This window comes from Diplotaxodon limnothrissa, linkage group LG10, assembly GCF_057381915.1.
Source record: "Diplotaxodon limnothrissa isolate DT_005_m linkage group LG10, D_limnothrissa_male_GT1.1, whole genome shotgun sequence".
NCBI classification, from domain to species: domain Eukaryota; kingdom Metazoa; phylum Chordata; class Actinopteri; order Cichliformes; family Cichlidae; genus Diplotaxodon; species Diplotaxodon limnothrissa.
Window position 1 is genome coordinate 2,565,041 of NC_140605.1, and position 21,734 is coordinate 2,586,774.

At 41.8% G+C, this 21,734-nt stretch overlaps 2 protein-coding genes across 2 annotated transcripts; one reads left to right on the top strand and one right to left on the bottom strand.

Moving 5' to 3' along the window:
- Positions 1-1,590: 1,590 nt before the first annotated feature.
- On the bottom strand, positions 1,591-18,486 carry c2cd2 (C2 calcium dependent domain containing 2). The gene is made up of 13 exons (XM_085364262.1): positions 17,587-18,486; positions 17,164-17,259; positions 14,142-14,261; positions 11,030-11,131; positions 10,575-10,673; positions 8,843-8,951; positions 7,404-7,512; positions 7,255-7,319; positions 6,392-6,507; positions 6,097-6,259; positions 5,592-5,833; positions 5,006-5,273; positions 1,591-2,824 (listed from the first exon to the last, which is right to left on the bottom strand). The coding sequence occupies exons 1-13, from the start codon at positions 17,875-17,877 to the stop codon at positions 2,604-2,606; spliced, it is 2,001 nt and encodes a 666-aa protein (XP_085220388.1). The 5' UTR covers positions 17,878-18,486; the 3' UTR covers positions 1,591-2,603.
- Positions 18,487-18,634: 148 nt separating this feature from the next.
- atg101 (autophagy related 101) lies at positions 18,635-20,000 on the top strand. The gene is made up of 2 exons (XM_085363292.1): positions 18,635-19,229; positions 19,307-20,000. The coding sequence occupies exons 1-2, from the start codon at positions 18,978-18,980 to the stop codon at positions 19,709-19,711; spliced, it is 657 nt and encodes a 218-aa protein (XP_085219418.1). The 5' UTR covers positions 18,635-18,977; the 3' UTR covers positions 19,712-20,000.
- Positions 20,001-21,734: the final 1,734 nt, after the last annotated feature.

A 21,734-nucleotide genomic window follows, 5' to 3' on the forward strand; every position in this document is an offset into this window, starting at 1 on the left:
GTCAGAAAAAGAGAAAATATCCAGTGATGTTTATTCTAGGTTAAAGCTGAATGGCCAGACTGGAAAACTGTAAATCAAATAACCACTTGTTTCAACCAGAAGAGCATCTCTGAATGCAAAACCCTGAGGCAGGTTGGCCACAGCAGCAGAAGACCACACGGGGTGCCGTGCTGTCAGCAAAGAACAGGAAACCAAGGGTACAATTTGCGCAGGCTCACAAAAACATAGCCTAGTCTCAATTTCTGCAACCACGTGTGGATGTGGAAGTTAGTATAAATAACACGGCAGCATGAATCCACTCCGTCTTGTATGGTTCAGGCAGCTGGTGGGGATGTAACGTTGTGTGGGATAGTTTGTTAACACTTTGGCATCGTTTAAATGCCCGAACCCATCTGGGCATTGTTGCTGCCCAGCCTTTATCACCACAGTGTATCCATGTTGATAATTCACCGTGCTACAAAGCTCATGTCATGTCTAACTGATTTCTTGACAATGAGTTCACTGCACTCAGCCTTCACAGTCAATCCATTAGAGCCCCGTGGTGCTGTGGTGGAACATGTGCAGTAACTGTGAGAGGAGTTATAAAATCTCTGAGAAATGTTTCCAACACTTCACTGGTGTGAAGAATTAATGGAGTTCTGAAGGCCAAAGCCGGTCCAGCAGTATTGGCAAAGAGTTCCTAATAAAGTGTCCAGTGAGCGCATTTCTGATGCAGATGTTTAAAGTAGCATAAAAGTTAAACAGCAAATCAGATGAACGGGTCACGTGATAGCCAGAACATCGACATCACCACAGTCTTAGTTATTCAATCAATATTTATTGCTTAACTCAGTATGTATAGTAGTCCCTGCAAGGAAGTGACTGACGCTTTGCAGCAACAGTTAATCAGCCACTTTCTGCGCACACAGAGCAGAAAGACAAAAAACATCAGGAAGCAATTCATTAATCTCCTACAGCCCCACTGCTTACTGCACGACAGCAGTTAACGCTTGCAGGCTGTAAGAAGCTGAGCTCGATTTAAAACAATCAGTTTCCCTCTATTCCTCTCCTCAGAGTTGGAAGGTGCTTCTGTCTGAATGATTATTTTCTCGGCCTTTTCTTTCTATGATTTTCTCTTTTATTTGTTTTTAAACAGACAACAGTCAGTGACGGTGGATTAAAGCAGATCGTGTAATTATGAATACAAAGACACCCACGCAGGATCCGCAGAAGAGAATTATTGTGAAGAGCAAGAGTGTTTTAATATCTCAGGTAGTCGAATATTGTAAACAACCCAGTCAACAGATATGTTAAGTGCATAGGCTTATTGATTATAGAAACTGCTGATGATGCAGAAACACAGTGGTATGCTTGCCTGATCAGAGCCAATCCAACAGGTCACCACAGACACTCAGGCCCACTTGTCTGATAGCGGCTGCAGCCAAAGTCATGTCAAGCTGAGGAACAAGACTCGAGCAGCTGGGACATCATTCACAGAATAACTGTAAGGCAACCATTCAGCTCTCTGAGCAGAATAACAAACAGTAGTTAACATGATGTACAGAAACAAGCTGCTCACAGGAGGACAAAAAATACAATCATTAGCTGGATTTAAAAAAAAAAAAAAAAAAAGCAGCAGCCACAAGACCTGGTTGCTGTCATAGGTGTTCACACTTTTCTTCTGTCCATGTGCACATCTTTTAGAAACACGTAAAATGACAGAGCAGTTCATGCTATTGAAATGTAAGGAAGGATCCGTTTTATTAGCACAAGTATGGCCGCGTGTCTCGCTGCGGTCCCTGGATAAAGCTTCAGTTCCCTTTCGACACAACAACAACTCTGCTGAGAACGGTAGTGTACAACAGGAGACAGTTGCATATGATTCGAAAACACCCTGCTTCTTTTTTGAAATTGACAACCAAGGCAGAAATTTTTAGTCTTACACATGTCATGAACACACTGGATCTAGCTTTATTTGGGAATATCATCGAGTAATAAACAAATGATTTCATATTAGTGTCAACAAGTAGTCATGCTGCTCCCACGTACAGCAGTCTTGCAGTGAAACGATCGTCTCCCTTTGTGAATGAACTACAGTCTCTTGCACAAGAGTTGCTCCTGTCATTGCACTTTAATTTAAAAGGTACTAAAAACTGTGCAAATCATACAAACACCACTCGGCTCTTCGTCTTTGGTCCTGTTGAGTCACCGTAGGCAACTTACGGTTTACAGCAGGGAGAGTTTTGAATCCGCCCTCAGCTTTCAGTGAGGTAAAGAGTGATGGCGCGCGGCGGTCCCTTCTGTCCATAACACAGCCGTAAAAGCACTTAAAGATTTTGAAATGTTGCATAAAATCAAATAAAAAGGACTAATCTCTGAAATCAATCCAGGCCAGGATCATCCACACATGCACACGCTTGCTGTTGGTGGCTTCTTATTTGAAGCCTTAAAATATCACTTTTTTTTGTTGCCCATCCACAGTGCAGCAGCCCCAGTATGCAGGTCAGCCATTAGAGGGGAGTAGGTTAGTCAAGATGTTTGCCAGTGCAATTTGAGGTGGAGGTGATGATGGTAGTTGAAGTGGTAGGGACTGAGGTCAAGGTGAGTGAGGGACAGTGGGGGGGTCACGCATGTGGCTCCCCCACAGAGGTAGAGCCGTTGGCTTTACTCTTACTCTTACTCTTGCGGTTGAGCATGCGGCTGAGCGTGGCTGTTCGGCTCGCTCGCTCCACTGCAGCCGGAGACTCCAGGTAAACCAGGTCATTGTGTGACTGGCTCATCCCCGGGTCTTTGCGCTGGTGACGACGTCGGAAGAAGAGCTTGGCGCTCTTCTGCAGGAAGCTGCCTGTGGCAAAGAAGAGGAAAGGAAGCAGCCTGAGACGTGGATAGTGTCAAAGTGACACCACTCAAGGAGACGTCATTACTACAGATAAAAAACAGGCACGAGTAGTATTGGCCTAAGCAGTAATGGAAAAACTCATTTAAAATAAACAAATCAAAAGCTAAAGCAGCAGTGGTACAGAATCGGTGTTAGTTGGAAACTGTTACTGTGAAACACTTGCTGTGGATTGGATGAAAAATGTGGCTTAAATAGCAGCAGAGCTGTAATATTGTGTTTAATCACCAGCTAACACATACTAATCTGTACCAACAGAGAGCAGCCTCATAGTCCAGCCTGGCTACAAGCACCATTCCTCTGCTTCCACACTTAAGGAGCTCCTGTGTTATCCTCAGTATCAGTGGATTAGTTTAGTCAGTACAAAACAATAGAAACTCTAAATAGTATCAAAACAAATAAATGACAAAGAAAAAAGGAGGCATTCGTGTCCTCAATTTGTAGCACACTCCTAAAGAAGAACGCAGAACAGCATCAGATCTTCTCTAGATGCTTTTGGACCAAACACGAGGGGAACCGCCCACTGGAGGGAGCGACCCTCAGAGCCTTCGTTCTGTGTGCAATAGGACCTCTAAAAATGTGTGACACGTCGCACAACAAAAGCTACAAATGACTGAGGGCGTTGTAATCAGAGATGTGTGTTTGCCGGGTTTCAGTGGTAGCGTGTCAGGCGCTAAAACTGATAAGCTCAACGGTTACAACCAGCCTGAGGAGGAGGAGGGGCTCGCAGTGGCGCTCTTCACCTGCTATGATTCTGCAGCGTCACAGCCAAACGGTGGAGCTGTGTGTGTGCTGCTCTGACACACAGTCTGTCAGGTGTTGTATTTTCTTGTCAGCTTCTACATTTCCGCTGCACATTGCTCCATCGTGTGTGGATGCCCCAGGCAGCAGTTTCAGAGGAAATACGGGCAAACTTGCTCTTCAGCGAGTAAACATCTTCTTGCGTTTCCTCTAAACTTCAGTTTGTCCATTTTTTTTTACTGAAGCAGCAGTTAGCATGTTATAGCTATGTGTTACTTATACAGCTGACGTTTTTTACTCAAAGTTTCCTCTTGTGACAGAGAGTGAAGTGAAGGCGATACAAAAAGGTTTCTAAGAGCTTTTATGGTTTAAAGACACGAAATACTGGAGAACTCCTACATGGCTTAAAGAGTTATGATCAAGTTCCTGTGGTCCGAAAGCACCTGCCAAGTGACTAATATTTCATATTGCAAGTGAAATAAATACCGAAACATTCACGGCACTTCATCTGTGTTGTACAGCCACAAATAAAAGACAGTCGCTGCTCAGAAAAAATTAAAGGAACACTTTTTAACCAGAATAAGTTAAATAATTCAGCTTAACTTCTGGGATATTGATCTGGTCAGGAAATGAAGTTAACAGAGCACAAGACGGGCAACAATGAGACAGCCCCCATTTCTACCAGTGATGGGTCCAGATCTGGGAGGAGATCCCCGGGACACCATCCATCTCCTCATTAGGAGCCCTGAAGTTGTCAGTCATGCCTACAAACACAAGGGGGCGCCATACAAATGACTGAGGACCATTTTGAGTCGTTCCAGTCTTCGATTTTTGGGCCGTCTTTGAATTGGTTGATCATTTTCAGTTTCATCAAACGATGCGGCACCCTTTCATCCCTAACACATTACCCAGTGTCACTAAAGATATCAGCATGATTTTTTCTCCAATCAGAGCTGATGTTTTTTCAAAGTATTCCTTTAATTTTGTGAGCTTTTTTTTTGCAAACTGATTTTAGAGGAACTACAAAAGTGAATCTCACCTTGTAGAAAAACACTGTTATCTATTCTACTGCTAACAGAAACTACAGCGATTAGAATATCAAGAATACTACAAGTAACTCATGAAGTAACTTACTCATACAATGTGTGCTTAGCACTGCTTTCCTCTAAGGTGGCAGTGACGACAGTTCGGAAAGGAAAGGTTCAAAGAGTAGAGGGGAAGCAGAAAGGAGAACACAAAGAGAGAGTGCATAACGAAGGAGTGGCTAACAAACCCCAAACAGCCAAAACAGATCAAGTTCTGCTTGTAAAGGCATCATTTTCCTTTTCAGGATTGTAAGGTTTAATAATACTCCTGTGAAGATTAAAAATGCATCGAGAGGTTTCTCACCTCTGCTCTTCTTGCAGCTCGCCTCAGACACACACATGGACAGTGAAGCATTGTCTTGTTCCTCGCCAGTTTGGCTCTCCCAGTCCTCCGGAGGCCGCCCTTCAACTCTGGGACCTTCCGTGGGCTCCGACATCTCCGGAGGGGTACTAGTCCCCGATGCGATCGCTGTGGTCACATCCTGAGTAGAGCTGCTCTCTGACATTGATGCGTCCATTGCTGCAGCGTAACCTGCCATCATAGCCAGCTCATCATCCTGAGACAGAGGCGTCTGGGAAATAAATCACATTCCCATTAAAGCCATATTTGTTGTGGAGCTAGTGTGGAAAGCCCAGGCACAATGAAGGGTGCTAACAACATGAGAAGGCCCTCGCTGCTGCAGACAAGGCACGGGCTTCCATTTAAAATCCACTTCTCTCCTCTGACGTTATGAACCACAGGTTATGGAACAGATTAGCTTAAAAAGCACTCGAGGAATCTGAGTTCCAGAGTATCAAACATGCAAGATTGGCTCCAGCTGTGCTTTTGTGCTATTTAAGCTGAATTACATTAAGTGGAAAAAGTACAAGTACAAGGAGCTCATAATTACTTTGGCGATGCCCGAGATGATGATGGTACTCTTCTTCACCGGGGACTTGAGCTTCTGTTTAGCAGACTGGTGGAGTTGTCTTATGGCGGCTTCGGCCACAGGGTCTGTCCCATTGAGCATCAACAGCTCAGTGTCGGAGGAGGACAGGGCCTTACTCACAGTGCCCCCTAACATAGACACCTGCTCGGAGACGCGACGCTCCCCCAGCTTGGGCTTGTTGACCACGGCCTTCTGGGCAGGATCTGAGGAAGCAAGAACGTCTCACTGTAGTTTCATTCATGTAAAGGACTTTCAGAACATTCATTTTTGTCAAATTATGAAAATGACCGAGTTGAGTTGCCAACTAACCAGCATCTAAAAAGCTGACTGGGGAACTGTGCTACTCTAACTTCCCTCTATTCAAAAAACAAACAAAAACTCCTGAAGCAACTCTAACAGGATCATTTATTATACAATACAGCTGTGTAAGGAATGTGCAGCGGCCTCACAGTTTCCAGGGCTTTACCTATATTGAGTGGGAGTGGTCGACCCGGCTTGCTCTTCACCGCTGTGATCGTGGTAACCACTGTGCCACAGGGCATGACCGTGCGGTCCATCTCCACCCTCTTATTAGAGGCTGGGGTAGGAGGTTGCCAAGACCTCACCTCACTCGGCTCCAGGTAGGTAAACTGAAACACACGATTCAAGTTACTACCCAAACTACGTGTAAATGAAAACAAGAGACACATGGAAGGAATTCATCGAAATCTGGTGATATTAAAGGAAAACATGCGATAGAAAATGAGCTTCTTAGGTCTTACGTCAGTAGTCAGTGATCCGGTCACTACATCTTTGGTCACGAGTTCAAATGTACGCTGTCCTTTGGGGTGCTTCTTCACAAGATCAAAAGGCACCAACACCTGACCAAGTAAGGAATCTGAGACAGAAAACAGCTGATTTAGCCTGCTACACAGAAACACGCGCTACGAGAGGCACAACGTGTGAACTACGTTAGTGGTGTGTGATACTGCATGTGTTGGTATCGATCCGATACCAAGTCAATACGGGCCAGTATCGCTGATACATCTCAATTCATTCTCATGACCTTCAGTGTTTTTTGTGACGTTTCCTTTTTTATTATTAAACAGTTAAAACTCAGGACATAATTACGACAAAGTTTATAATTAAATAGAAAATGCTTTATTATTGATTTTTTTAAAGAAAAATCTGAAATAAAAAGTGCTCGCAAACCGCTAAACAAAGTAAAACAAACAAGTACTGTTGAGAAACTATAATACAAAAATTACAATTAAAATCCTCAACAACCGGTAAAAACATACATGTTTGTAAACAACTTAACAACCCCCAAAGTCACGTCACGTGACAGCGCAACATCGAAACACAAGAGGGGGGAGGGCGAGCAAAGCGGGCCTGCTCTGCGCTGACACGGGAGCGGCGAGTGCGGCGACCTGGCTGTTTCCTCTTTGTCGAAACCACAGCATCGCAAACAAGAGCGGAACTTAAAGTAAAGAATCGATCTCACCAGGCTGGTATCGATCCAATACTGATGCCGACTTGGTATCGATACAGTCGATACTTGGATCACTAAACTACATGACTCTTCATTACAGTAAATGCAACACAAGCATCGACAGGTAAGTGGCCACGGCAGAGTTTTTCTTACTCTCTGGAGGATGTCCATCGTTCATCAACAGAATATTGAGCTCCTTCGATCGTCCATTCAGTTCACTGGTGAGAGAAGAATATTTTACATGTATGTGAACGGTGTTGTTCATCAGAACCACCTGCGGTGGAGTCAGCGTTCACACTTACAAAATAAACGGCTGGTCCCAGGCAGGACTCGTCGTGTTCTTCGAAACAGAAGTGTTGAACCTCTGAGGAGGATCATCTAACTGCAGCACACACAGAGGGTTCATGCTGCCTGCGAACACAAAGTGTCATCCAAGAGCTGACTTTAAAGCTTTCTTTCTTTCTTTTTTGTGGTCAGCCACTTCCACTCCCTCACTCTAATGGATAAACACGGGATCACTTCACAGAGTATATATGATGAATTATGCAGAGATTAGAGGAGGCTAAATGAGCACACATTTTCTTAAGCACTTATATGAATTTTAGTGGCCACAAGCTGTGAATCAGAAGCCTCACAGATAAGATTCAGTGCTTTACAATACAAATTATTAAACAACACTTAAAACAATACAAATGAATAAAACGACATAAAAGCCTGCACGACCGTAAACACCCGGCAGACAGTGACTGATTTTCAATAAAAGGAAGGAAGATGTATATAGTGAAGTGTCAAGTGCTGTGTCATGTCTCTGCTGTGCAATATGGAGTCAGACCGAACGCTTTCGGGGACGTCTGCAGCCCCGACAACTGCTGACTCACACTCAGAGAATGACTCATCACAGGAACTACCCAAACAAAGTTGTTGTGGGTGGTCTAAGACTTCATTACTGGACAATCGTGTTAACAGCCTATCATCAGCACAATCTATCAAATGCTCTCTGGCCTCATACATGACCACACCCTGGCACTTTGTTTATGTGCAGGTCTGTACCACCACGCTGGGCGTTGTCTTACTGTTGTGGGTGTATTATTAATATACTGCCATCATTGTTTAGCTTTGACCAGTGGATTACCTAAAATGGAGGGGTGGGAGTGGGGGGGGCCTTGTCATGCAGCGTTGGCAAAGTAAATATCAGCCATGCTGGAAGCACAGTCCCACTGCTGCTGATTCATTACCAAAGTCAGCTACCCTCTAAACAACCTTCTCATTACATCGTCGTGGTAATGCAAATAAAGAGCGGGCAGTTAAACACTGCAAACAGTGCGTGCAGTCTGATGAAAGGAGCTAATTCAACTTTACAATAGATGTCTTTAAAAAAAGTCCTTTTGGTAAAAATACAAAGTCAACACGGCGGGTGTAGGATTCTTTGTTTGTGACATATATTGAAGCTCATGTTTCTCTGCAGCTTAGTGTGCAGGACCCAAGGTAAATATTATCTGTTAATAGAGCGCTTCTGAATGAGTTTACATAGCTGGTGCACAGATAACCAGCGCAGTTATTATTTTCTTATTACTACTTTGCTGACACTCCTGCTGATGACGCTAATGCTTTTAACATAACAGAACCTCTTTAGTTTTAGACACGCTGTACTTGGACCTAAATGTAGCCGTTAGCATAGGAAACATCATCAGCTTGAAAAATTCAGAATTAACATTAATTTATAAGCAGACGCACGACCGACCTGCAGCATCTTCCTCCTGGTTGAGTGTGACTCGGATGTTTTTCACCAGCAGCTTCCACTCATGGGCGCGTGGGGGCTTTGGGGGCGATACCACTTTATTCTGGCTTTCCTATTGGAGAGAGCATGCAGTGAGTACATACATAAACCTACAGCACAGATTTAGTGAGCGCAGCATTACGAGCAGTACTGGAAGCACGTAAACGAGCAGAGGCCTAAGTATGCTCGTGTCTTTAAACGAGAAGCGTCTTCATGTTTGAACAAGGACTCTCTGCAACACGACCCCGTTTCCACTTTCACATGTTGATCATTTGCATTGGCCTTTCTATGATCAGGGAGAATTTGCATCAGAAGCACCGCTGATGAATTTGCATTACAAACAGGCATCATCTACAGACAAAAGTGATTTGTTTTGGTCATTTAAATAGCAGCGTATCTGATGAGCTTAATGCTTAAATACCTTCAAAGCACTAGACTTACTTTAACCAGCATGCAAATCTATATGGTTGTTTTATATTACGGCTAAAACTGCCGGCTAATTGATCTTGAACATTTTAAATGTTACGCCACAAAGCGACTATTTAATTTCATAAACCACAAAATTCAAATCATCTGGAAACTTTGGGGTCCGATGACCAGATATATAAATGTCAATAATATCGACTTTTTTGATCAGAGGAAAAGAAATTCCTCTGATCAAAATAAGAGTTAATCCCACTGCCTCTCATGTAACTCACAACTATATTTGGACCAAAAAAGAAAACTTGTCATCCTGTATCAAGTAAGATCTAATCAGAAACACGTGAAACAGCATCATGTGATGGTGGGTTGTGAATAATAACCTTCAGTGAATCAATGCTGCTTTAGATGAGCATTATTTAAGGTTGCAACAAGAAGCAGTAAGAGCGCAAACCACAGCCAAGGAACTGGCCCTCTGGGCAGCATTACTTTTAAAGGAATCATAATGTATTTTGTGTATCTTCATACTTCTTTGTTATTTATTTTTTAAACTTTTATAGAGCTTTTAGTGCAGTAAAAGTCAGATAATGGCAACGTGCATGACGTTTATTGATCATACAAACATTATGTATGAGTAGGTTATGAATAACTACTGATTTGCAAATAACTGGACATAAATATAAAACATTATACTACAGCATATTTCAACCTAACCAGGCAGCTCGTTCTCTTGACACTTCTGTCTTTAACACACCTTGGTTCAGCTTGAAAGAAAGGCAGGCGTGGAATGTAAACATGAGATCAGAGGTGAAACGTGACACTGAGATGCAAACTATAATGTGATATTTCAAATCTCAATATACTGGTATCATTTTCTAAACTTACTGATACAAACACAAGCAGTAGTTTCTAAAGATAAAAGACATTTTACGACAGTTTGAAAAGGTCACAGGTCATATTTAGAAAGCTCATACATGCCTATATGTTCTGAATATAACAACTGCTTTAAGAAACATAGTTTTAAGTAGCATAATTGTCACTTTGACCCTAAAGGAGAGGTCAGAGTTCAAACACCACACTTGTAGGAATCGTAATTTCTAAGATGAATTCTCCACTAACAAATCATAAAATTGTTTTGTGTGAGTCTGGAGCGTTCGCACGACCCCCTCTACACCCCGGCTGTCACGTTTACAGACAAAATGACACAAACACCCCTCTCTGGTGGAAGTAATTATGAGTCTGGCAGCCTTACATCAGACGTGACTCGTTCGCTCACCTTGACCTCTGAGGCCTGAGCAGGCCTGCAGCTCAGCAGCACAGAGGGATGCGACACACACAAAAGCTGCTTCAGCTGCTCCTTTATGGCTGCATTGTCCTGACAGAAAGAGATTATACCTCATATTAATCGAGTAAAACTAGAAATGTAAAGTTCTATTTGGTGATAAAACAAATGTCAATTCTTTTAATTCCATTTTTATTGGTTTCTAAATGGTTCGACTACTGTTTGATAATGAAACTAATGAATCTTCCTCTCCACGTCCTCGTTTGCGTGACTAAACACGTTGATGTAACAAAAGAACATGAAGAAATAAACAAAGTGATTTCTATGAAGGCTGTCTGTCACACAATTTCTTTATATTTTGGTACAGCGAAACATTTCTTCCCATGTTAGTGTGTGGCGCATCCTTTGGTTAGGTTTATACATCTGCGATTCTGCTGCTTTAAGATTACCTGAGTGAAACCGGGCATCACCTGAAGCTCCTCCACCTCTAGATGAGACACTTCCCAGCTTACCTTGACCTTATCTTCAGATTCCTGCATGTGTAGATGAAGCTGGGGAAGAGAAAATAAAGAGCTGCCCTATGACTCATCCAGTACTCATCAAATTCACAGAAAGATGAACTAAAACTGATTCTCTGGAGATGAAGCGATACACCAAACAAGGAGCAGCTCAGTATGTGAGGTGGGCGTGGAGGAACGAAATCAGCGCAGTGTTTCCCGCATATTTGTGTTTCAGCCGGTGGTGAGTGGGTGGTGTGCATACCTACGCTTTGTGAAAGGGGTCATATTATGCAAAATCCACTTTTGCATTTTTTAAACATAATTTGCAGTTCTCCAGACTAAAGAGGCATCAAGGATGCTCCGTTTGCAGTTTTCCCTTTCTCCTTGGATCGCAGCGTCTCCCTCAATGAGCCCATCAGATTTGCAGCGGGTTATGATAAGCAACCTCAATGCTCCTCTCCAACCCTCGGTAATAATTCAAATATATCTGAATGCAACCAAGTCCCCAATAAAGCTTCTATTTTTCTGTTTGTCTTATCACAAATAGTGCAAATCGAACAACAATGAAGCTGTGAGACAAACTCGCCCTATTAGGATGAAAGTATCACTTTTAAGCCATTTCAAAGCGGTCTGTACATACTTATGTTGCCATGCAACTACATGACCATACTCGGAAGTTAAAAAGAACAGCTGTTCTGGGATTTTTAATGTGCAAAACAGGTGCTCACAGGAAAAAAAGCCACAGCATGTGATCAAATAGTCTTTCCTGTTCCTAACATGGTGAAATGACATGAACTACGTACATAATAAGAGACAGTCAAATGTTCACAATTCTGAGAAAAAGAAAAAGTCCCTCAGTGCTTCCTTTCTTATCTGTTAGTGGAAAAAAGGGAAGGAGAAAATGCTGTTCCCAAAGCGCCATCATTCGATTCACAAAAACAAACAACACGACTGACAAGGAACACATCTCGTACCTTTTATCTTTTGAAATGTTATTGATGCGTTAAATACTAATCACCACTCGCCAATCTGCTAATCTATATTTCTTTATTTCAATTTCAGCCTCAGATCAAAGTGGTGCTTTTCACCTATTTGTCCTTGTTCATACAGCCTACATAACAAAGTTAAGTAGCCTGTTATAAATGCATAACTCTTTGTGAATTCTCCTTTATACGTTTTACTTCAAAACATGTTCCAAGAAAAGCTTTTTAAGGAAGAGGTGTTTTATCTGCTGAGTGATCAACTGAATGCACTGTTCTTACTGGCTGCTTTCCATCACTCATCAGACCTCTTCTGGAAAGGGGTGTGGCCTGCAGCAGTACTCTTGAATATAAACAACCTGCTACCTTATACCAGCGGCACAAAGTACAGAACAGTTCAATTGTTAAGTGCATTGTGACAAATGAATAACTGAAACACATATTTAGCTGCCTTCTCTGTCTCACTGCAGTCTGCAGCTGGCTCTCTTATGACCGGCAGACTTTACAGGGTGAGATTACCATGAAAAGCATAAAAATATTTTTGGTTTATTATGAAACTGTAGCAGGCAGAGATAATAATGGGAAACACTGCTTGTAGGATTTTAGTCCCTTACCTGAACGTAAATAACATACAATCAGTGTGTTACGCTGACACCACTAATGACAACATTAGACCAAGTTTTTGTTCATTTATTGACTAACAAAAGAGAAATGCTACTTGCTTAAGAAAACTAGGGACTCTTTTCCACATCTTGAATACATCATTCTGTTAACCTTTTCCAAACTGAAGTCTTTGGATGCGATTACATTTCTAATGGGATTCATATGGCCAGTGTGATGTGAAATCAGGAGTAAGGAATGATTTCCCAGAGCACGCTGTAATTAGAATGTGATGCTTTTTGCTGGTTGTATAACACTAACTACACAAATGCAAATCTGAAGTGAAGGAATAATCTCTGCTTTTGAAATGAAGCCATGCCAGCTCCATATAGGCAAAGGTACAAAGGTGTGACATCACACTCCATCTACTACAGATCATCACTGGTGAGTTTTTCATTATGAGGCGTGGCATACTGCCGTGTCCCTCATCAGGTCACGTGATACAGTAGTGCATTTAAAGACAAAGTACACTCAGCAGCACACCTTAATCTAGTGACCGTGTTATTATGTCCATTAAATGCCTCTGTCCCACATGCCCATGCACTCCTATCATGAGCCACGAGTATTCTAGCTTGGATCTGAGTCAAAAGCTAAAAAACGCTCCAGTGGACGGATGGGAACATTTGAATAAGCTCTCTGATTTTTCCAGACTAAGCTGAAACAGTGGGAGTGAAAAAGACAGACAAAAGGCTTCCTTTATGTCCCTGAAACAACGACTAACCCACGACCAAAACAAAACCTCCTCAACACCTGACTTTAGCTTCCAAACCTCTCACACTCAGGTTGTATTTATAGCACAATTACCTCAATGGAAGAGCACGTTAATTAGGTTAGAAATAGCCTTAATACAGCTGTATTAGCTTACATAGACACAAGCAGTTTTTGCATTTCTGAACATGTAAATATGAACCTAAAAGCAGGAGAAAGCCTCCGGACACGACCCATTACACATGCCAACATATCAACTTTGGCTCCAATTTATTTCAAAATGCTAGAGGAGCGTTAGGAAAGGCTGAAGGTGAGCTGCAGGACTCCATTTAAGAGATCAACGCAGACAGTTTTGATAATGACAAATCAAGCAAATCACTGCAATTTCCAGGTACAAACAAGGGAGTCTTATTTGGATCATAACTTCATCAGTTCTATATGGAAACAGGCCTCAAAGGGATGTTAATGAGCTGTTTGGGACATCTGCCAAGGAAGGAAAGATACCCCAACCATTTAATCTAATACTGCTGCCTGCAGTGAGCCAATGCTGGGCAGCACATCATGTTCAGTAAAAGCTCCCATTAAACTAAATCACTACGACTTCCAACGGATTTAACTCTACAGTCTAACTGTTACAGACATATTCTACAAAAGGAAATCAACAGTGTTATTTTCCTTGCAGTCTAAGACTTCACAAATTTAAGAGTATTTACCTGCAGCTCCAATGGAGCTATACACACAGTATATTTACAAGGATCTGCTGTAGCCATGGCTGTCGATGCAGTGCTCAGAGAGAACTGAAGCTTCTCCCCAACCACACAGCAGGAAGCGGCCTGTTAGGAGGACAAGGTGAGGCATTAGTTTAAAGTAAAACTCCAGAGAATCCTGGAGTTAAGGCAGTGACAGCATTTGCATGCTACTCATGTGGTTATACCATTTTAATGCAATTCAAATAGAAAGTAAGCCCAGAATTTTCACTGAACTAAAAGGTGCTGTATGTGAATGCATGTGTGATGCTTCATTGATAATGCATTCATGTGGTTTACTTTAAACCAGAATTATTGCCTTGCAGTTTGCATCAACCAAGCTGAAGTTTACATATCTGTCCAAATCTGTGTAATTCTCCACATCAATATCTCACCAAGTATGACCTCGCCTTCTGCTCCTGAGCTATGAGGTTCAAATAGGACCCCAAAGTGCTTCTGCAAAACATCATAAAATATCTCTTTACATCCATCCATCTTCCTAAGAGCTCATTCAATCCATGTTTGAGATTTGGCCATAGCATATTCCATCTGACTTTGGGTGACAAGCAGGGTACACCCTGGACACGTCAGCATATCCAATCCGATCAAATACATGCAAATGCTACACAGAAAAGCTTCTGTGTGCTTTGTGACATGATCTTTAACTATCAAAATCAAATTAGTCAATTGTTAAGTCGACGTTAGAGGATAAAGGTAAGACGAGACAAACCAAAAGTATAATCTCAGCAGCAGTTGCCAGTGATGGGCAGAAGTCCCAGTTAAACCAGAGCAATGTGCTAACATACTGACTTTGCATAAAACTGACCCAAAACTGGCATTTGCTTCAGGACAACTTCACTTTGAACTAGAGATGGACCGATCCGATATTACATATCGGTATCGGTCCGATACTGACCTAAATTACTGGATCGGATATCGGAGAAAAATAAAAAATGTAATCCGATCCATTAAATATCACGAAAGCACCTCACAAAACTTGCAACACGCCGTAACTCGCCTCAGAACGTCGGAGCAGTATGCATCACGTGATAGAGCGGCTGTGGCATGCGGGACCTGTCGGTGGTCTGGATAGCATTTGGAGCTTCGCTAGCAACCCGGCATTTCATCTCCGACAAAGTTATCCCCGAGAGAAGTAAAGCACGTGTGTAAGTCCATCTCTGAATGTTTGTAAAGCATTCCCACGTTAAGCTTAACGAGCGACTGCCTCTCGCTCTCGGGCTGCTACTTCAATCGTGAAACTGCTAATAATCAGCTGATCGGCTTTTCTGTCGTGAGTCTCTCTTGTTTGTTTTTGGTCCACTTTGCACCAGAAAGAGGAAACCAGCGGCTGAACAACAGCAGCACGTTTAAGCTTGATAAGCTGTTGTTAGAATTTATTTATTATTACTTTCTACACCAGGATCGTTTTCTACGTAGCTGACGGCTGGTAACTGTGCAGGGGCGGATCTAGCAAAGTTTAGCCAGGGGGGCCGATAGGGCATTAACAGGGAAAAGGGGGCACAAAGACATACTTTTCTTTCTTATTCTCATTTAAAATGTCTAGCTTTTAATAAATAATTATCTGACACCCAAAGTTTTAATTTGATGTAAAATGAATAGAAGTCAATTACTGTATATAGTGACTATTAAGTCTAATATATATACCCTAGTAAGCTATAGTACATTTTCCTTTGGGAAGGTACCATCTGTGCAGTCTGCAATTTTGTTGAAGAAAGATGTTGAATCTATTTAATATTTCTTGAAAAATAATTGATTTCTGTGCATTTTTTTTCACACTGCATCAAATTAAGGTTGATTACGTTGATTAAGCATCATGAGGTGGAGCGTGAGGGGTGGTTCCCTATTTTTTATTTTTTTATTTTTGTTGTTGCTGGGAGTTGGAACCCTATTAGTTAGGTTGCTTAATATTTACGCTAAGTACTCTTTAAAATACCAGAATAGGGAGGATGGTGTAGGTTTAAGTTTATTAGATTGATCAGTATTGCTGAACTATGAAATTTTTTTTTTGCATACAGGTATAACAGAATAGCTTTAGTGTAGTTGTTGTTTTAAACTTGAGTATGAACTTGCAGACTTGCAAAATGCAGCAAGATATTTTAAAAAACAGTTTTGTTGATTAAAAAACACTATATCGGATTCATATCGGTATCGGCAGATATCCAAATTTATGATATCGGTATCGGACATAAAAAAGTGGTATCGTGCCATCTCTACTTTGAACTCTGAAAGGAAGGAAAAGAAGAACAACTCTGATAGATCCCAAAGGCATCAAGCAGTATAATTATCTGTGATCTCTAGTCGAATGAATGACATGCAACCTGAACTGAGTATCAGAGGTAGTTTAAGCTTTAGAAACATATTTACTCAGCAAATTAACTCTGATTTCAGCAAAGACTGCATGTCTTTGACATAAGAACAGTATTAGAGGAAAGCTAAACATAACCATAGGTGCTGGTGTATTTCTGGCTGCCTGCTCCTCCTTAGTGCTGAGCGTGACAGCTTTATAAGCTTCTTACACACACACAACACACACACAGTGTGTGGTAAAAATAAACCTCTGCTCATTAAACTCCCTAGACTCCATAGAGTACCTGGTATTTTGGTCTATATCTCAACGATCACAAAGAAAGGAGTGAGTTTGCATTTAATCTCTGCAAAGCCACAAAAGTAGTGAGCAGTGTGTCCCTGTCTGACCTCCCAAGTTACAGTTTCTAGTTATACTTTCTAACACAGGTTGGCAAAAATGGGCAAACACTCTGACTAATAAGTGCATCATGGTTTATTCAAGTATAGTTTACGGTAATTAACAACCATATTTGCTGCTGATAAAATATTAAGTAGATTAGTTTGTCAACATTTAAATTTACTGAGAAAAGCCTGTAGTAACGTTGGAAAGTCGACAAGTCAGTGCTTGTCTGCCAAAAACATTGCAAAGGTGTTTTCCAATGTGAGAATATGGAGTGAGTACCTTGTTGCCGGCAGACTTCTGAAAGCTGGAGACCCTGCTAAGCGTGAGATCTGAAGCCTCGAGACCATCCTCTTCAAATGCCAGCAGAACAGCACCCTGACACGAGACAGGGCAGAAACTTTAAAACAACAAACACCTACTCAAAGTCTTGCAGACTCGGCGAAATGTTGCCAAGGAATCAAAATTATGTGGGCTTGCACGACATTGGCAGCGTCAATCCATAAGTAGGAAGGTGGAGAGTTTACACTACAGTGTCTCTAATATCAAACTGAGGGTTATGATTTTAAAAAAAAAAGTGGGGGGGGGAAATTTCTTTACAGCACACAAGAGGAGATTTTATAACCTTGTCGCATTATATGCTACACTTTTATTGAAGTCACCTGCCCCACAGTACAGCATTGGCTTGGTGGTCATGAGACTCACCTTTCGCTTCCTTGCTTCGTCATTCAAAGCTATGCACCAAGCTCTTCTCCACTGACTCTTCCAGCTTTTCAGTGACAGCGCCCATCCCAGCAGAGCGGCGGCTTCCTCCTCCTCTGTCGCAGCATTGTCCCCTTCTGCTGCTCCCTGCTTATTTCCTATAAGTCTATGTTGGAAATACTGTACGAAATACAGTATAAGAGTAACCAGGGAGGCGATAAACAACGTGACCATACATAGCCACTGCGGATCCTCCAACCCAAAATATGAACTGGAACTTTCTGGGTCGGACATTCTTCGGGAAAATGATCGATGATCTGAGTTTAACACACCGGTTCCTCTGGGAATTTTCCTGCCAACCTCATGTTATGTATTTAATTAAGGAACGGTGGAATCAATAAATTCAATCGCCCAAAAATGATAAGAAGACAAACATCCACCTCCAATACAAATTCTGCTTATCGTTATCCATGCTTCAGTGCTGCCATACAGGGCTTCCAAACTACGCAAGCTGGTTGTGGAAAGCTAAACCATTGTCAAAAAACTAAAGGTAGCCTGCGTACAAATAAACCTGCAGAATAGCCCACTCCTCCTCTCATTGAATACGATTGTTAGCTTAGTAAGCTAATTTTCGCTACGGCTCGTTAACTAGCTATTCTTCGTTAGCTACTAAGCCGTAAAAGTTTCCCAAAACGGACTTATGCCCGAGCTTCGTGCTCATACTCCAACAGACGATATCCAGATAAAGAGTAACATTCCCGGGAAAACATCCTGCAGGAGAAGAGTGCAGCCTGACCCGGTGGACTACTTTCAGTGTGACTGTACAAAGTTATCGCTTCCAGACGGATATGTGGCACAAACTGTAACTCCCAGAATGCACAGCGACATTTGTGAGACGTTTGTTGTTGTCGAGACCTCGAGGGAACTAAAGCTTTTTTCCATGCTGAAGATGCAATTGGGCTTTTAGGATATTGTTTTTATTAGCATTAAGCTATTACACGATTAGATTAGTCCATGTTTAAGTCGAAATCAACGGAAAACAAATCCGAGCTGGTATTTTGAACTACACGACTTCCCGTAGCTCGTCCTGTTGTCCACCACTTCCTGTCTTGTTCTTAATCTGTTTGTAGTAGTAAACAGTTAGCTAGCTTGCGTTTGATACAATGTATCAACGCTCAGTGAGCACGACTGTTATGTGGAGGTTGCGTATTATCGATTAAAACCCTGTTTTGTATTTTAATATACAATAACACACTGGATTAGATATTTCACGCCGATTTGTGAATGTAAACAGTATACCTTCGTCATCTACCGTGGTCTAGCTGCTATACAGTAGCTATCGTCGCTGAACTCGACTCCTGCTCTTCGTTAACAGACGTAACTAGACATTCGCGATGAATTGTCGCTCGGAAGTTCTTGAAGTAACTGTGGAGGCGAGACAGGTTGAAGAAGCTATGTTAGCTTTGCTGCACACAATTTTGCTGCACCGGAGCACCGGGAAATTTCACTACAAAAAGGAAGGCACCTACTCCATCGGCACTGTGGGCACACAGGACATCGACTGTGACTTCATAGATTTCACCTTTGTCAGGGTGTCCTCAGAGGAGCTGGACAGGATGATCAGGAAAGCGGTGTCTGAATTCAAGGTGATTGTCTGTTTTAACGCGTGATTTCTGACTCTCGTGTTGTGAGGCCTGTACTTTCAGCTGTGCTTTTGTTGCAGGATGCTTTGAGCAACTCGGGCAGCGACGGCATGGGACAGATCTCCCTGGAGTTCTACCAGAAAAAGAAGTCTCGCTGGCCTTTTTCTGACGAGTGCATTCCTTGGGAAGTGTGGAGCATCAAGGTGAATGTGGTCAACCTGGCCAATGAGCAGGAGAGACAGATCTGCAGGGAGAAAGTGGGTGAGAAGCTGGGTGAGAAGGTGATCAACGTCGTTGAGGTCATAAATCGCCACGAATACCTGCCAAAGATGCCCACCCAGTCAGAAGTGGACAATGTGTTTGACACCACTCTTAAAGATGTTCAGCCATACCTTTACAAAATCACATACCAGATCACTGACTCGCTGGGCACTTCTGTTAGCACCACTATGAGAAGGCTGATTAAGGATACACTAGCATTGTGAGAGAAAATATTTATGGTGTGGATCTTTCATATGTTTATGGTCCTGCTGTCATTTCTTTTCTATGTTTTGTCAGCTATACAGCGGAACAACGAGGCAGTGTCAGTATAATGGTGTTCTAATGTCTTTGTTGTGCTTCTGGTATCATTTGTACCTTAAGAGACTGAATTATGTAATCTTCATTTTAACAATCTCTTGCTTGTGCAAGCTTTCCCTTTTCTCTCATACACACTAGCAAATAACCGTGTTTATCAGTTTGGTTCCTTAAAATGTTCTCTTCTTGATAATGTCATCAGTGCATTACTGTAAATTTTGAATAACAATAAATGTTTACTTTAATTACAGCCACAGCTCTTGACGCAAAACATTGCTTCCATATTATCACGCTGGATCAGTGTAAAACGTTTTATGCAAAAGATCTGGCAGAGTTTGGGAACAGATTTCCTCATCTGTGTGAAAACTTCCTCTCTGCACAGTTTCATGGAGAGTATGACCTTCCACATGGGGAAGGACAGGATTTCCAGTTTGCCACTTTTCCAAATTAAAGCAAACACTTCCTAAGTTCACTCCCTTGTTTCCAGCCAGAAACTGCCACCATGGCCTGCACTTTGAAAAACATCCCTCTGTTTTCAGGATAGTCTGCTTGCCAAGAGGAAAACAACATGTGTGTGAATACATTAGGTCAACATGTACATTGGGTATAATTATCTGCTCTCTAGTTTGAGGGGACAAGGTGTAGAACATATTCAAAAGCATTAATCACTGAATCCCTGTACAGTACTGTGAAAGTATTTGGCCTCAGTTTTTAAATGATGATTTCATTTATTAAGGGGAAAAAATCAACATACCTGGTCCCATGTGAAAGAGTAATTGCTCCTTCTTGCCTCATATTGAATCAATTAACTGTAATTAGCCACATTTTTGGGAAAAGTGAGTTCAACTTCAGTGTCCACACCCGGGTCTGTTCAATCTAGAAATCACTGGAAGATTTGCATCCGTTACGTCTTCCATAAAACAAACACAGTATTTCATAAAAAGAACATCACACCAACAGTCAAACATGGTGGTAGTGTGATGGTCTGAGGTTGCATTAGTGCTTCAGGACTTGGATACCTTGCCATGAATTTGTGTTCTGCAAGCTTAAGCACAAGTGGGTTATCAAGCTGGAAAAAGATCCAAAAAACGTCAACAAGTCTGAAAAAAATAAAAAATCTTGCTGTTCATGCTCATAACCAATCCAGTGTGGCTGAAACAAAACAATTCTGCAAAGAAGTGTCAAAAATTCCTCCATAGTGATGTGAAAAACTCATCAAAAGTCACGGCAAACATTTGGTTGCAGTTCCTGCCACCAAGGGTGGCACAACCAGTTATTAGTTTAGGAAGCAATTATTTTTTTCACACAGTGACAGGTAGGTTTGGATAGCTTTTTTTTTTAAAGCATTACAAATATCACTTAAATACATTTTGTATTTACTCAGACTGTCTTTGTCTAATATTCAAAATTGTTTGATGATCTCAAAATCTTGTAAATGTGACATATGTTAGAAACTAAAATCAGGAAAGGGCCACCTACTTGCTTTTAAGTTGAGGTTTTGTGCAGTAAATAAATATCAGAATTCCCAACTTCATTGCGTTGGTAATGCTGAAAGTACTGCAGTGATGAGCGGATCAATCAGTCAGCCAGTTGGCAGACAAGTAATTTGCAATACCTATGAGTTTTCTCAAACATTTCCACTCCTGGCTTGTCAAATGGCCAAACAACGACCTGTGCTCTAGTTTTGTAGCATTTGACTGAATCTGAGCAGAGAATATAGCCCTCTACACGTCTGTCAGCAGTCACAATAAAAGCTAGTGATGTGGTTCTACTGGCAGCCATATATACCCCTGCCACAACATATGTTTGACAGGTTATGTGGTATGTTTCAGATCAAGAGCTGTTTCTCATCTTCCCATTATATTTCTATTCCCATCATTTTGCTCCACGATAATCTCATGAGTCCAAAGAATTTTTTTTTATTTTGGTTTT